Source organism: Apaloderma vittatum, unplaced genomic scaffold, assembly GCF_000703405.1.
Source record: "Apaloderma vittatum isolate BGI_N311 unplaced genomic scaffold, ASM70340v1 scaffold13439, whole genome shotgun sequence".
Classification (NCBI taxonomy): Eukaryota; Metazoa; Chordata; class Aves; order Trogoniformes; family Trogonidae; genus Apaloderma; species Apaloderma vittatum.
The window spans coordinates 1-15887 of NW_009735884.1; the positions used below are offsets into that span (position 1 = coordinate 1).

General features: G+C 47.3%; 1 protein-coding gene across 1 annotated transcript; it reads left to right on the forward strand.

Annotated features, from left to right (window-relative positions):
• The first annotated feature begins 82 nt into the window (after positions 1–82).
• Positions 83–15578, forward strand: RGS8 (regulator of G-protein signaling 8). Its single transcript, XM_009876764.1, has 6 exons — positions 83–144; positions 1628–2154; positions 4064–4165; positions 5090–5154; positions 13389–13555; positions 15262–15578. Exons 2-6 carry the CDS (start codon positions 2129–2131, stop codon positions 15442–15444), a joined length of 543 nt encoding a protein of 180 aa, XP_009875066.1. The 5' UTR covers positions 83–144; positions 1628–2128; the 3' UTR covers positions 15445–15578.
• The last annotated feature ends 309 nt before the right edge of the window (positions 15579–15887 follow it).

The following is a 15887-nucleotide window of genomic DNA, read 5'->3' on the forward strand; positions in this document are numbered from 1 at the left end:
CCGGGGATGGGAGGGGTGTCCAAGTGTGACTTTCACCCTGTGCAGGGGGCTGTCGCTGAAGAAGACCGCTCTGCTCTCTCCCCAGAATCTCTCTGACCACGCTGTCGGCACAGACCCGCCAGCAGAGAGGACAGGTCAAAGGCAGTGAGTATCTTTTCCTCTGTGTGTCTGTCTGTCTATCATCTGCAGTGCCTCCGCGTTCAGTTCTTTGCTGGCTTTCGTGCATGTGAATGGATGGTCTTAATCTCTTGAAACCCCTGAGATCTCGTGGTTGTTGGTTTTGTTGTTGTTGTGTTGGTTTTTAACCTTTGTGCTGCTAATTTTTCTGTTGGGATGGCTTCTTTATCTTTGCTTGGATGATCTCCTGGGGTGGTTTGATAACCCGAATGTCATAATCACACCCCTCCCTTTTTGTCTCCCAAGGAGAACCCCCCCAAAACACACCTACGATGAGACTGGCAATTCTCCTTGACCGGGGTCCTTTCCTAGGAGAGGGAGGTGGGATGAATGGTGGAGTGGGAGGCAAAAAAACTCACCTCACCTACCAGGATGCCTTTACTAGACCCCACAGATTATATTTCTAAGGTCATAATTGACTGGCTTTATTTGCAATCAGAGGAAATCCCTGTGGGGATGGCAGCCTAGCAGTGGGATTGCCTTCACGGGAAATATAGGTCTCAGCATTTGTGAAGTCGGACAGACTTTGGGATCACAGGGAAGTTCGGTGCTGCTCAGCTGTGCAGGTTGTCGTTGTGGGGGCTGGTGAGTGGGGAGAAATGGAGGCGAACAGAAGGCTGTTTCGTAACAGCACCCCAAAAAGCAGGCCGCTAGAGGAGGCTGCAAGCGAGAGGGCACCCAGTTCCCACTTCTAGCTGTCACTTGGGAGCAGCAGTGGGCAAGAGGAGTAGGGGCTGCTGGACTCTAGGAAATCATGTGCTGTGGCCCCGCATGCGGGTGAGGCTGTTAATGAGGAAATTTAAAGGGGCTTAAGGAATTACAAGGATTGATTTCAGTTAAAGCGCATCGAAGCAGCCGGTCAGGGTAAGGATTAAGGAAATGCACTCACTGGCATGTAGTGCAATCCCAGTCCCATTAATTTAGTTGGGAAGAGGCTTTGCGCGTTTTTAATGTAATCAGGTTTTAAAAGGGATGTTGTGTTGGGCAACCTAAGCTCTGGGATCTCCCTGGGCCCCAGCAGGTCCTGGCTCCTTTGCACACAGTCTCTGCTCTCATCAGTTCCTTTGTCTCCTCAGTTGTTCCCTCTGGGTAAGAGAATGTGGAGGTTACCTGGAACTTGTCCCTGTCCTGGCAAATAAGAAACCCTTGCTTTTTGCTCGCTGCACAGTCCTGCTCTCTGGCTGGTGGACCTCGCTTTTGCTCTCTGACATGAGATTTGTCTGACCAGCTCCCCATGTGCCAAGGCTCATGGGGACCCTGCCATCCCCTCCGTCCTTCCTTCCCTCCCCTTTGCAGACTGTGCATCTCCTGGGTCGCTCCCCACAGGCTCCCACCACCCCGGTGAGAAGATGCCTTCTTTGATTTATTTTTGTGTGAGTGCTTGAGCCTGTGATGGTGAAAGGATCAGCATCTGCAGACACGTGAAGTCCTCCTGTTATTTTATTTGCAGTGCCAGCTTTTCCATGATGCCTGGCCAGTAACATCAGCCATGACCTGGAGGGACAGGGACAAGAGGTAGTTTGGTCTTCTTAGCGAGGTCAGCCTGGAGCTCTGCCTGTTGAGGAGAGACCTTCAGAGGTTTTGAATGATGAGTGCGATAATGCCAACTCCTGCCGCTCTGTGGTGAGCTGTGACGCCAAACTCAAATCACTTTAGACCTGAAGCTGGACTTAACCTGCGGTCCCGGCCTTAGAAGGAAATGCTGTCTCTCCTCTGTGATCATCCCTCAACTCTGAACGTCTCGCATTGAAAAATTGACCTTCCGCGCTAGGAGGCAAGGATCAAATGGGTTGAGAACACCCAGCCCTCCTTTTTCTTGCAGAGGATTCTTTGATGCATTTTTAAGTGCCAGGACATGAAACAGTAAATCCCTCCTTTCTGCCTCCTGCAAACAGCCCCAACTGCTGTCCAAGCCAGCCAATTAAAGGGTTAACTATAACTGGATGCCTGAATGGCTGCCTTACTGATCCCATGGAGGTAACTGAAAAGACATGATGCCATCCCTCATCCCTGCCCATCCTGTCGCTGTCTGCCTCGTCCAGGGAGCCTTCCAGCTCGCTGCAGTGTCCTCTCTTCCCTCCTGCCCTTCCCTTGCCTCTCCACCTCCTGCAGACCCGTTTTCTTTCCTTCTCTTTCTCCTGTGTCCTGTCTTGGAAGTCCTCACCTAGAGATCGGTGTTCCATGAGAGACAAGCTCTTTGCTCATGGCGCAGCATCTCTGTCCCCCCATACGCTCTGATTCCCTGCTGCAGTCCCTTGATCTCAGGCATCAGAGAGAAATCTGAGCAGCATTGCGGTAATGCGTGTCACAGCTCTTGCCCAGGAATTCGTGAGATTGCTCGAATTAACAATGCAGGGAAGATAAAGGTCGAGGGTAGGAGGTATGGGGAAAGCTACCAGAAAGATCCTGTAGTGGACTCAGTGTCCGTTTGAGCACAGCAGGTGTGGCATGCTCAGCCAGGAACATGACACTTTGCACACGATATTTCTACGCTGATATTTGAGGTTTATGTGGCGTAGCATCCCGAGACCACTGGCCGCGGGTCTGTAGTTTGAGGCTGTGCAACAATTCCTGCGACTGAAGATCTTCAGGTTTTTGTGCTTGTTAAACACTGCGAACTGCCTGTGCTGCGCCAGGGAGACACTCATTGCATTTAATTAACATTTAATTTGCTTTAAGATTACATTAAAAAGTGCAATAATAGAAACTCTCTGAAGGGCGGGAGGAGAAGGGGGAAACAGGCATGCTACAGATTGGCTCAGATATCGGTACTGAAGTGTTCTGCGAGAATTACATATGGAAAGGAAAGAATCCTATACTTCCCTCTCCAGTCACAGAAGGTGTTTGGCATCTGTTTGGCACCAGGGCTTGGAAAAGGGCTTAGTCCAGCAGCCTAGAAGTGGGAACTAGATTGCTAAATCCTCCTCCCATGATCTGAAGGAGAGAACGGCTTCATTCAATCTCTGGGGAATCTAGGAGAAAAGATACCGTTGGGCTGGAGAGGCAAATCACAGGCTCTGCCCTGCTAGAGACGATGTAAAACCATTAAGCAGCACCTACGTTTTTGAGAGGAGACGACGCCAGTCCTGTATGATGCATGTGTGTGTTGCGTTTCCTTCCCTCTTTGTGTTCCTCCCCGTCCTGGGGTTATGTAATGAAGGATGCTGCAGAAGCGCCAGCTGTCCCGGGAAGGGGCTGGCAAGGGTACAAGGGGCTGGCGAAGGAGCGAAGGCTCTGGGGCTGATTTGAAATCTAGAGGAAAAAAGCAATAAAGCCATTTTCTGCCTGGGTAAGCCTGTCAGGAAAGAGGCAGTTTTAGCCTGCTTATGTAACCCTGAGTCTAAAGAAGCTGCATGGGATCGATCCTGGCCAGGATCTCATAGCTGTGCAGCACAGGTTCACCTTACAGGTGCCTTATTCCCTCTTTTCTTCCCTCAGCCCCTTCCTGCCCTCAAGTCCTGGTATTCGTGCTGTTTCTGGTGCTGCTAGGTTGTGGTGACTGATTTCTGGTATTGCTGCCCTTTGCTTTCCTCCCACACCTGACCAGAGCAGATCTTTCCAAGAAAACATCCCAAACCACAGGCTTTAAATGCCTTTTTGCCAGTCAGAGCAGTTGAATGACTGGTGTGGGTGAGCCTTCAGCTGCTTGGGGGCTGTGTCCATCCTTATCATCTGCTTGGCATTTTCCAGGAGATGTTTTAGGGTCCCTCCCACAGGTGAGGGAACCAAGGACACAAGTTTGATGAGGAACAGAGCTGCTGAGGTGTTTGTTTTGTTTTGGTTTTTTTTGGTTTGGTTTTCTTTTTGCCACTCTGGCTAGATTTATAATCGTCATCTTCTTTGGTTTTCCCCTGCTTACACCCCTACTCCCCCACATCGACCACAGGAACAGAGGGATGAGGACTCGCCTGGGCTGCCTGTCTCACAAATCAGACTCATATAATGATTTCACAGCTATTCTTCCGGACAAGCCCAACCGGGCTTTGAAGTGAGTATAGCTGCAGCATCCCACCCCGACCCCGTTTCTGTCCTTTCCCCGCTTGCCCACCAACCCCTGCAGTATTATCTTCCTTTTGTTGCACTTTGTATAAGCTTTGACTAGTTCTTTTAGCTACAATGAAAGAGGAAAAGAAAACAGCGCCGATAGGGCAAGAACAGCCTCAGAAAATACCTGAATCATTGATACGAGTTCTCCCGTGAGGCAGAACACGTCCCCACTGCTGTACATGGGATATGTCTGCACGCACTTCAGGACGTAATTTACCTCTCTGTCGTTGCAAGACAAAATCTGAGCAGTTGGCTCAGCATAAGAGGTGACCAGCAATTTCAGGTCACAGTCCTCTTTAACTAAGTCTTGCTATTCAACACTATAAAAAAAAAATCCTGTGTTAGCTTGCACAACACTTAAGGTAGATGCTTCAGACAATCCAGAGTCCGAATCTGAGATGAGTGGAAGGAGATTCATCTGATCACAAGTCACTTGCTTACGTGTGAGCTAAGACTCTAACCTTACCGTGAAAGTCAGGAAAGAGAAGTAAACACTTCTGCAGAGGTGGGTCTCATTCTGCTTGGCTTTTGGTAAATGTCTACATCTGAACTTGTTCCCTGGGCCTCTGCTTGGAGTCAATGAGGAAAAATTGGTCCCTTTTTGGATGTGATTCATCTGGCCTATTTTACCTGACTACCTGGGGATGTGAGATGAAGAGACTCAAGTCTCTGCAAGTCCCTTGCTATCTCCTCACTGATTTTAAAGGGAGCCCCAGGGTGACTTGTTCTCCTGGAGACCTCTACATTGTAGAACTCCAAATGTAGGTGAGAAGAATTCCAGCCTTCCTCAGTGTCCTTGTCAAACAGCCCAGAGGGAATCAGCAGCCATGGGTTGTCCCTAACTTGACTCATCCTTTTCTTGCAGAAGACTGTCAACAGAAGAAGCAACACGATGGGCAGACTCTTTTGACGTCCTTTTATCCCACAAATGTGAGTAGAGATCATATTTTACCTTTTTTCCCCCCTCTTACTCTTAAAACTGGTTGCAGCTAGGGCAAACAAAGTATGCATTGCACAGGAATGGTCCCTCAAGGTAGCTGCTTGCTACCCACTAGGCAAAGGTCGCAGTCCTTTATAGGCAGGACTTGTCCTCTGGTTAAAAGGCAAGGGTGTGAGTTTCTGTGGGTTCCCTTCCTGGCTTTGCTCCTGACTGGGTGATCACGACTGATAAAGTCACCAGCCCAAGGTCCGGCCTTCTCCAGCTCCTGGGGACACACTGGAGGCAGGACCCCAAGGCTGTAGCCGTCTCTACCGTCCTTTGGCAGGTGCCTGTGGGTCCAGTCTTTCCGTACCAGCAAACGGCAGGTTCTGAGCTCGCTAAAACCCCCTGAGATCCAGGACACCGGCTTCTTCCCCTCTCCCTCCAGCTGCTCTTCTGGGCTGCTGTGCAGCGACGCCGTGCCCAAGCGCAGCCTTTGCAGGGGATGCTACAGCACAGCAGCGTGCATGGTTCAGTAACCTTGAACAACTTGCTCTGTAGCAGAGAAATCATGCGTGGTAGCCTTTAGCAGAATCTAATTTGCAGTTACCAATGCCAACCTGAAAATTTCACATCCAGAAGCCTTACCCTAACGTATAATCAGCGCACCTCGCACCATTCAATAGATCAATCGCATCAGTTCTGTTCGGAAAATATTTTTCTGCTTCACCAGCGTTTTCACGCTGAGAAATAATAAACAAGACAGCGAAATTCACAGTATAGGTTCGTTAATGTGTTTCTATTGGAGTATAAAACAAGAGCGAGTCAAGGTTGGGGAAAGTCAATGTGGATGGTGATCTATTTTATTGCAGTAGGGAACTGGGTTTTTTAGAGGTTCAGATTTTTCTGCACTTACATTTTAAAACGTAAGTGTGGAATTACATTATTATTCTAAATAAAGTGCAATTTTGCTGGATTTCTACTGAGATGACAACAGTTCTGGCATGGAATTAAGTGATAATTTTAACAGGCTGCCTGTCCAAGGCAGAAAAAGCGATATATAATTTTAGCAGCAGTATCTTGTTGAGATCACTGCTCTTGCAACCAGTAGAAAAAAAATATATGATGTGGCTGAGTGTGGCTAAGAGTGGACATTTCTTTTGTGGACATTCAAAACAAGGAGGAGAAAATGCACCACAGATACAATAGGGTGCCTGGGTGATAGGGAGGGCGAAAGACAATCCTGTACTTGAGCCCATTACTTCTTCACCAGTGTAAAAGTTGAAATTTTCCTTATTAGATACAGACTGCAGCGAAAGTGCTTTGGTTACAAAAGCCGGTGAATTTACACATCTATGTACTGACACTACACAGAGTGTTCCCTCTTCAGCTGACTGATTAGCGAATGCTAAATCAAACCTTAGTTCAATTATTTCGTCCAACAGCCTCCACAAGAGTCTGTTTTTATTAATAAATTAGCCTTATAGAGTGATAAATGAATTATTAGAGTTTTTTCTGCCCTAGAATGGAAAGTAATTCTGATAACTCTGGCACCTAAGGAAAAATATTCAGTTCCTAATAGCAACAGAAGGTGATCTTTAAAATTTAAATTAATCTTTTTTTATCAGCAGTCATGGTGACATTGCCTGGTGAACAGTGACAAAGAAAATTGTTGTTTAATAAACTACTTTCTAAAGGAATACATTACGACTGCTATGCACCTGAAGTTTCTGGAATTGCTAGCCTGGCAGCCAAGCATTTTAATTATGCAAATACAAAAAGCTCAGTTGAAAGAGAAGCATTATTTTAGTTACGCTGGTTTAAAGAAGAGGAGAGTGTATATCCATTGAAGGACTTAGCTTGTAAAACCTTTGTGGCTTTGCTTATGTGTACTTGTATCCAAAACACAGGAGAATTGCCAAAGATCTGCTATGAAAGCAGAATGGGATAGGTGCATCTCTGCCGTTAGAGATGTATTAATGTTAGACACGTAGGGGAGTCTTGTACCTTATCTGAGAAAAACTTGAGAGTAAGAAAAGCAGTGTCTGGCCTGCCTGCATCCGTCCATAGTGAAGCTGCCAGATAATATTCTACTCTTAGTGCCAAAAGAAGGACAAAACTGCCTCGGTCTAATTTCTCCATGACTGCCCAGTGGAAGGATATTAGCCAGGGAAAATTTGAATTTATGCTTGGGGGTACGGGCTAAGCACCAGCTGAGCTCAGAGGGAATTTCCCCTGGGGCTCACAGCATCAGCAGGTAGACTGCTTCCACTTTACACATCTGTCATATGCTCTTTCTTTGCTAGATGGACGGTTCAACTGGTTTGGAAGGGAGATTATGATACTAGTTTCAAGGGGTTTCTTTCTGCTGTGGTCAGATGTTATGGGATGGTTTTGAGTGCCCTCCAGCCAACCTGTTTTTTGGAGGGGAAAAAAAAGCCACCCCAGAGTGCTCAAGTAGGACTCAGGAGTTGAATGTAGCAGCTGAAAAATCTGTGGAGGTAATATTGCACAGGGTTGGACAGGTGCAAGAAAAGAGCTCTAACGAGCAAGAAGGTTGATCAGAACTCCCTAAAACACTCTGTGAAGTGCCAAGGTGAGCAGGGTGCTCTTGTAGATGGAGGAGGCTGCAGTATTCTTTATGGGAAAGGCAAACAACTTGTACTCTTCCACATCCTATTTTCATGAGTCTCCGGAAGATTTCTAAATGGAAGCGACTTGAACAGGTATTACGCGTTACACAGACTCTGCAGACAGTGTCATTACGCTAATTTTTGTCAAATATCCCTTGAAGCGTGCTGGCCCTGAGGAGCGCCCCTCTCCTCTGATTGTTTTAATGAATGACCTCTGTAGGAAATGTTGGATGGTGACATGCTGCTGTCTGGCAGCATCTTGCCTGAAAGATTGAAACCCCTTGGGTCTTGAAGCAGTTGCACGTCTCCTGAGATTCCGGGGTGCGCAACGCCCTTCTGTGTAGAGTGGTCTGATTTGGATTAATTCCCTGGTCATGTAAAGAATAATTTGTGTTGACATTTGCAAGAGATTGAGAGTAGGAAAGGCAGAAAGGCGCTCTCTGTCACACCCCCAGCCTTCCTTTTGCACTGGCAGTTGGGACTTCGGCATCCCTCAGCCTAGCCCTTCTAGAGAAACCAGTGCAGCTCTGTTTCATTGATAGCCCCAGATGAGTAGGTCAGGGCAATGATATCCTGCTTGGTTTTGCTAATGGGTGAAGCAAATCAACTTGAAACCACAGGGTCAGCCAGCCGATTGCCTTTTTACAGCAGGAGCCTTGTCTGAGCTCACTGCAGGAGGCTCAAGCACAGCAGTGTTCCCTTGGGTCAGGGCTTCTCAGGAGGGCAAGCAACAGGAGAGTGGAGATTGATCCTACTTTCAGCAGGGAATTGAGAGTAAGAGGCAGATCGTACGTAACACGCTTCTGTGTGTGCTCAGGGCATAAAGCAGTGGCTTTAACATGCTAGATTTTGGCATCTTTTCCCATTTTGTGCCAGTGTGGATTAGGGATAGCTCCCAGGGAAGCGGAGCTCAATGTGGTCCGCAGAGTGTGTATATGTTCATGCATGTAAGTAACTGAGGAGTAATCCCCGCTCTGTACCCATGCCCAGGAGGTACAGGCTGGTCAGCCAGACGGAGATTTCTTTTGACAGGCTGCTGGAGGGAGATATAAGCAATGGCATGTCTCATTCTGCATCCCTTGCGGGGCTGGACACATGGCTTGTCATTTGTCCAGAATCCAGCAGGACAGTCTGTCCTCAACCTTTAGTCACTTTTCAACGAAGCATCCAACGCAGAAAACTTTTGCACTGTGTTTCCATTTCTATCTCAAGGGTGATTTCCCCCTCCTTCCACCGTTTTTTGTGATCTGTGCACTCTTCTGCCCAAACTTTATTATTGTCCTCCTCCTTCTGTTGTCTACACATTGCTCCTCTTCCTACACAGCACAGGAATATCCCAGCCTACTCCTAGTTCTTTCTAAGCCAGAACAGCGTTAACATTAGCATTGTGCTGGTGACAGGCAGCTAACATTCAATGAAGCGATGCTAAACAGCAGTGAGAGCGTGTACATGTGCTGTACAGAGCATTGCAGCCTTGTCTCTTCAGCCCTGCACTCAACGTGCTCCACAGAGTTAATCCCTTCATCTCCCAGCCAGAAGGACTCTACCTTTATTCCCTACATGAAGTGCTGATTGCCCTGATGGTGTGAAATGCATGCATTAAATAAATGATGTGTTGATTGCTTTTTTTCCACTCTGACAGTGGCTAATGCTTGGTTATTAAGCTGTGCACCTGCACGATTTAAGCCACTACTCTTGGCTCTTCCTTGTGTTGCCGAAGCTTGCCTTGGTTGAGACGTGTTGTGTTTTGTGCTGGCCAGTTCAGTCCCTTCCTCCACAGCCCTCCTAGCTGGAAAGGACTCTCTGTGGCCTGAAGAGCAGCATTTGAATGGGATGCCAGAAACATCTGAATCCCTATCCTCACATAGTCCTTGATCTGCCTGGCAATTCCCATCTCCAAAACACAAATTCGTGTCATTTTCTAATTCACAGGTGATCTGCAGAGTTTTGTAGCTGCATGGCGCACTGCAAGATCTCGTGGTAACGTACAAATACTTGCACAATCCTTCCTGACAATCCTCTTGTGCGTTCCCTTGGTCTGTTTGACCGGAGGGCATTTTGAAGCTTGTAGTTACACTGCAGAAGTAAAAAGCAAACTCTTGACTCTTGGCACTTGGTGGAAGAGCTCCATATCTTTGCCTTCATCCTATCTGCTCTGTCAGTACAGATTTACTCTTTTGGCTTTAAGCAAGGCTCGCTGCTCTTGAGTCAAAATCCTGAATAAGTGTCCAATAATTGTGTGGAAGGGCAGTGTGTGCATACCAGTACGTTGTCTTCTTGAATGGCTGTGCCTTTAGGCTACACGTTTTATAGATATCTTGTGCTGCTGCATCTGAAGACTTCTATTTCTTCCATTTCTTTGTGTTTTCTTTGTAAAACATCCTTTCTGGAATCTCACTTCTCAGGTGCTCCCACTGTCTTCCAGGATATTTCAGGAGGCTGACTCAGTAGATGATGCTCTCCTGCTCATATCCCTCTGCAATCCAGTGCTGGATGCCCCAGCAAAAAAAAAAGCTGTTCAGTTGTGGTGGGATGAGCTTTGAAATGCTGATCCTTCACCAACGGTGCTTCCTTGATAGCCCTCACGTGCAGGGGGAGATTAAAGTCAACATCCAGATTAAATTCCAGTTCAGGTGGTGGCAGTCCCCGTACATAATTGTCCTTTTGATCAAATTTGTCGTTGTTTCACGGCAAACTTAGTCATCTGGGCTCTCATCTCTAAACCCGGGCTGCCAGGCACAGCTGTAAATGCTGGCAGACTGTCAAAGGCTAAAGATGAAATCTGTGGAGAGCCAGGCAGCCTGGAGCCAAGGATGACCTCTTCTGCATCCATGGCCAGCTCTGCAAGGTCCTCCCAGGTCCGGCCTCGTCATTCCCAGCTCCTCAGAGGCTGTGAGGAGGGCATGACAGGAATATATAAGGGAGCAGAGAACAGCCCCGACACTATTATTTATCTCTCTTCTGTCTAAACTTACTTTAAAATAAAGAGGAGCTGATTGACGTGAGAGCGGGAGGCAGTGTGTGGAAGTCTCGTGGTCCCAGGAGGGACCTGCTGCAGCTGCTTTCCGGGGCAGGACTGAGGCAAACGCCTTTCTCACCTCATCAGTCATACCATCGCCTTCTTTTAGCAGATAGTAGAGTTTGCACATACTATATTTGCCACACAAAGCTGCTATTTCTGCGAATGATCCTCTGTCGGTGCTGGGTTTCTGGGACTGTTGTAGAGGAAAGGCGAGGGGGAAGACTGGGACAGAGAAAAGGGAGCAAGATCTCTTCAGGGACACACAGCAGAGACTGTAGAGTCACTGCAGTGTGCTCGGGTGCTGGAATATTTAATGTCAAACGTCCTAGGAGCTGATGATATATAAAATGACATACATCTCAGGGAGCTGCTGCTTTCTCCCTTTGGTGCCGCCTTCTTTCTGAAACCTGTCAGCCTGCTCTTATGTCCTTTCCTTTTCCTCCCTGCTAAATTCTCAAGTCCTGCACTTGCTTTCACACAGGCCCTGTGAATTTTATAGGCATTAAGGGACACACACACTGGTTTTGAAAATTTTTTCTGTCTCCTAGATTTCAGAACAGGGAGCAGCCCTAAACCATCTCCCTCATTCACCACATTTATCTACCCACAGAGAGGCTCAAAGCAGCCATGGTGAGTGTGATCCTGACAGGTACCCCACTCCTGGAGATGCCCGTGATGTTCTGCTCTGGCTTCTCCAGGGCTAATGTGACATTATTGCCCCAGCTTTGAATCCACTATTTGCATTAATTGCTCTGCAGTGCTCACAGACAAGAGCCCTCGCTTCATAGAAACATAGTCTGGACCCTTGATCATCTTCTACAAGTGCACTAATTAAGAAATGGCAGGACAAGTTGGGATGATGCAGCTATTTTTCACCCTCCTGGGGCTGACAGAAGAAGCAAACATAGCCAAGACAGGACGTACCCATTCTAGTTGCTGTTTGCTGTGCTCTCTGCAACACAGACTGCTGATGGAGCAGTTAGTGCAGAGCCCAGTAATAAAGGAGCTTCGAGAAACCTACAGTAGAGAGGTTTAGCCTGTAGTTTGGTCCTGTCTGGCCTAATATCTTCTCTGCCTTTGAGAATTTGGGCAGTCAGACATCTCCGCTGACTTATGCTCAGCCAGAAATAGGGTTGTTAGTTGCTGTTCAACACCTGGGGCCATTTCTTAGGGCTTGAGGCTCAGAACCTAGAACTGAAAAATATCTCCATGTCTGAAGTTATTACTAGAAATGAGAAAAGCAGGAATAAGATTAGGACACACGAGGGAGGAAAAGGGCAGTGTTACATTGCTGCTTCTCCTCATGTACCTGGTGCTGACAAGAGAACAGGGACACGGCTATGAGGGAATTTGTGAGGGATTCTGTGAGATGACTCCTGTCAGTGCCTTTCCCTGGTGCGTGAAAATGGCATCACCCCTTGGGCTCCGTCCCATCTCCCACCCTCCCTGAGAATTTTCCACAGCAGAAAGGGGGCAGGTGGAGCCCCCGGACCCCAACATTGCAGGAGTTCAGGTCCTACAAACCCACCTCAGTCTTTGTCCATCCCTGCCAGGCACGCGTGCACTTGCTCCTTTCATCCTTTTGGGGAGTCTGACCCTGCCAAGTGCCTTCCTGATTCCATCAATATTTTTAGAGGCTTGCTTGGAAGCAGCCAATGCTGACTCAGGAGATTTCCATTCGTGAACTACAAATACTCAGGCTTTATAGGAAAAGACCAGGAAAAGTTAAAAACATGTTACTGGAAAAAAAAATAAATTAGGAGCCAAATTTATCCCAAGGCTACGGGAAGGAGAAAGGGCACATGTGAAACCTTCAGCTACTTCAACTCTGCTGGTGCCATTCAGGGAAAGGAAATAAAAAACAATAGCCGTGTCCATAAATAAGCCCAGGCAGGGGTTTAAGAGGACACAGGTTGCCTAATAAATCTTTCCATATTTCTCATCTGCCCCAGCTGACTCAGATTACATTACTGAAATGTCACATTTGCTAAGCATTAGCAAGTGATAAGAACACTTTTACCACTGACTAGACAAGTAGTAATTATGCTGCGTCCTTTCGCTCTCCCCTTTATTGCAGCTATAACAGTCAGACTCTCCAAAATCCTTCCGCTGTTTAAATAGGGACTAAAAATATGTCACAAGGCGATAAAACGAAGTGACAGAAAACATAGGAGATGAGTTCACAGATGCTATGTTTTATTAAAGGTTTTTCTTAATGACGGATAGGACATTACAAAGCGTTGCGTTAACATGCACAAGATGCTGTGGCAAAGACACCGTATCATTAAAGGTTGACATTTTCAAGAGGAACTTCTCAGACGTTAGGTCTCCCAGTCTTGAAGAAAGCCTTTTGCCACTTTAGCTGGCAAAACGCCTTTTCAGAGCAACAGTAAATGATGTTTGGCTTCTTGGCAGCTCACAAAAGTCAAGCTGACCCAATGGTGTAAGTTATGAGTACGTTCTGGGATCACAGACCTCGGGAGAAAAATCAAATGGTCTTTGGTAGGCAGAGGTGGATGGAAGGATGTTAAAGAGACCGTTCCCTGCCCTCTTTCTCCTCCCGTTGTGACTCCCCGTGTCTCTCCTGCAGATGGGCTGGCTGCTTTCCGTGCTTTCCTGAAGACAGAGTTCAGCGAGGAAAACCTCGAGTTCTGGCTTGCCTGCGAGGACTTCAAGAAGACCCGCTCGGCAGCCAAGCTGGCTTCCAAGGCTCAGCGGATCTTTGAGGAGTTCATTGATGTGCAGGCTCCTCGAGAGGTGGGTATCCCAGCACCCCTGGCAGGCAGAGCATCCCCATCAGGTCCATCTCCCCGAGCTGGGACTTGGGGTGTTATAGAGCCCTCGCTCCCCTCCCAGCAGTGATGATGAGGAGTGGATAAGGAGGATGGGGATGGCATCCTGCATGCTACAGCTGCCTCTGCCCGTAGTGACTCATCCCTTGGTGAGGGCAACTACTTTGACAATACTAAATAACTCACAGCCAGTGAGTTCACTGGCAACAGCAACCTACATTTCAAACCTTTACAAGCTTCCTAGGAGTATTTCACCTTGCTCCTCTCACTTTCTGTCAGTCCTTGAGCAAGCTATTGGGCTCAGTTCTTGCAGGACGTTTTGCATGGAAGCATCTCACAAATGACTAACTTGTTGACTCTCTGGGGAGGAGTGTTTATCTGCTGACTAACTCCCAACTCAATTAGACCTCATAAAAGATGTGAGCAATAACCTGGAGCTGAACAAAGAGTGCAGTCACAACCTGAATCCTGAAATTGTTAAGTCCTCTTTCAAGTAGTGACAGGATGATGCGGCTGTCAGATCCCGTATCGTTATGTTGGGTTGTGTTGTTTTATTCATAACGCCACCAGGAGGGTGCTGATTGCGCCCACTCTCCCGTGACAGTCCTGCTAGATAGCACTGGTGCGTGTCGTGATACAGGTGCCTTTGAGGGGATCCCCTCAAAAGGGCTCTTTACTCCACCGGTGAACTAGGAAGGCTGTTGTGAGGCCACTGAGAAGCACCCAGATTTATGCCAAGGGGTGTGGGTGTCTCAGGGCACACCCGTTGCCCTCCTCCTTCTGGGATTCATGGAGCTGGGTGAGATTTTTTTCAGGACCGCAGGGCTGAATCTGGATTAGAAATGTGAGCGCACGTTGGATGGGCTCTTTCCTAAAATTCGGTCCTGTTGTCGTAATTTTGACGTGCTAGGATGTGAAGTGACACAGCAAGCTAATCTTTGTGGCTGTCATCTGAGTTGAGGCAGACAGCTTTACTTTCTAGACTCCTTTAAGTTTGGATACTGGGTTAATAACAACAAATAACATCTTTTCAGCCAGATTTTAAACAATAACCCTAACAAACGCTGACTGCTTTGCTATGGAAAGAAAGCAAGAAAACTCATGTCGCTGGCTTTGCAAACAAATCACAGTCATAACATGAGGGTGGTTTATTTTTTCAAGTCCCTGCTCCAGATATTGTAACACTCAGCTGTTATGGGAAAATTCAAACAATTTATTCTATAACAACGGAGTTTAAAAGCATTTAATAAGAATGTACTAATAGTTTAAACCCAGCTAAAAGTTGATTCCTCCTTATATTTGGCATGTAGTGAAGAATAAAGGGACTTGAGAAACCTTGGTTGACAGCAGAGAGGTTGGCTTGAGTCAGCATTTTTAGAAGATATGCCACGCAAACTCGTGCTCAACAGCCTGAATAAAAGTAATTTTATTTTAGAAGTGCTCAGATCACTATAAATCTAGTTCAACTTTTCCAAATTTGGGTCAGGATTCGTAATGCTGGATCACTAAACCATGCAGAATTCAGGGCGGGGGGGCATCTTTAGGCATGGGAAAGGGCAGGACCTTGGTTCTGCTGCTGCTGTTTTTGTACCCACAGCTGATGTGAGGTGTGTCACTTGATCAGGCAAACTTGTCACTCAGTACCAAACTCTCTTCTGCTACTTTCCCCAGGTGAACATAGACTTCCAGACACGGGAGCTGACAAGAAGAAATATGCAGGAACCTTCCCTCTCTTGCTTTGACCAAGCTCAGGGGAAGGTGCACAGCCTGATGGAGAAAGACTCTTACCCCAGGTTCCTGAGATCCAAAATTTACACAGACCTGCTGTCTCAAACCCAGAGGAGGCTCAGCTAGAGCAGCGATGGGGCCCTCAGAAACCATGTGCTTCCCACAACAGCCAAAACCCATGTCTCAATGTGAAACTTTCTTGGTGTTAAAAGCAGTGGGAATGAGAAAAGAGGTAGAAGGGGCAAAGGAGGCTTCCAGAGCGTGATCCAGACGTGGTATTAGAACTCTTGCGTGTCTGTGCTTTTTTTCGGTTAGCGATAGCATCTTGCAGTTGTTGCCCTTCTCTAGCACAAACCCATAATCCTCTCTAGTCACAGGGTCATCTGTTGGGACGAGGTTTCCTTTAAAATTACTGCGTTGGTCTGTGTGTAAATAACACCACTGCACCTTTTCACCCCTCCAGACATCTCTGTGGCTCTCAGCTCTCCCCTGTGTTTGGAGGAGCCCTCAGGGCAGTTGTGAAACTTAGGAAGCTGAGTTCAGCCCAAAGCATTGCCTCCCACACTGGC

What these genes read in the sequence shown, in the direction of transcription:
- RGS8 (XM_009876764.1), top strand. Translation starts at nt 2,129, where the DNA reads ATGGCTGCCTTACTGATCCCATGGAG. An exon ending in AAGCCCAACCGGGCTTTGAA is followed by an intron (nt 4,166 to 5,089) that starts GTGAGTATAGCT and finishes CTTTTCTTGCAG; the next exon opens with AAGACTGTCAACAGAAGAAG. An exon ending in ATGTGCAGGCTCCTCGAGAG is followed by an intron (nt 13,556 to 15,261) that starts GTGGGTATCCCA and finishes TACTTTCCCCAG; the next exon opens with GTGAACATAGACTTCCAGAC.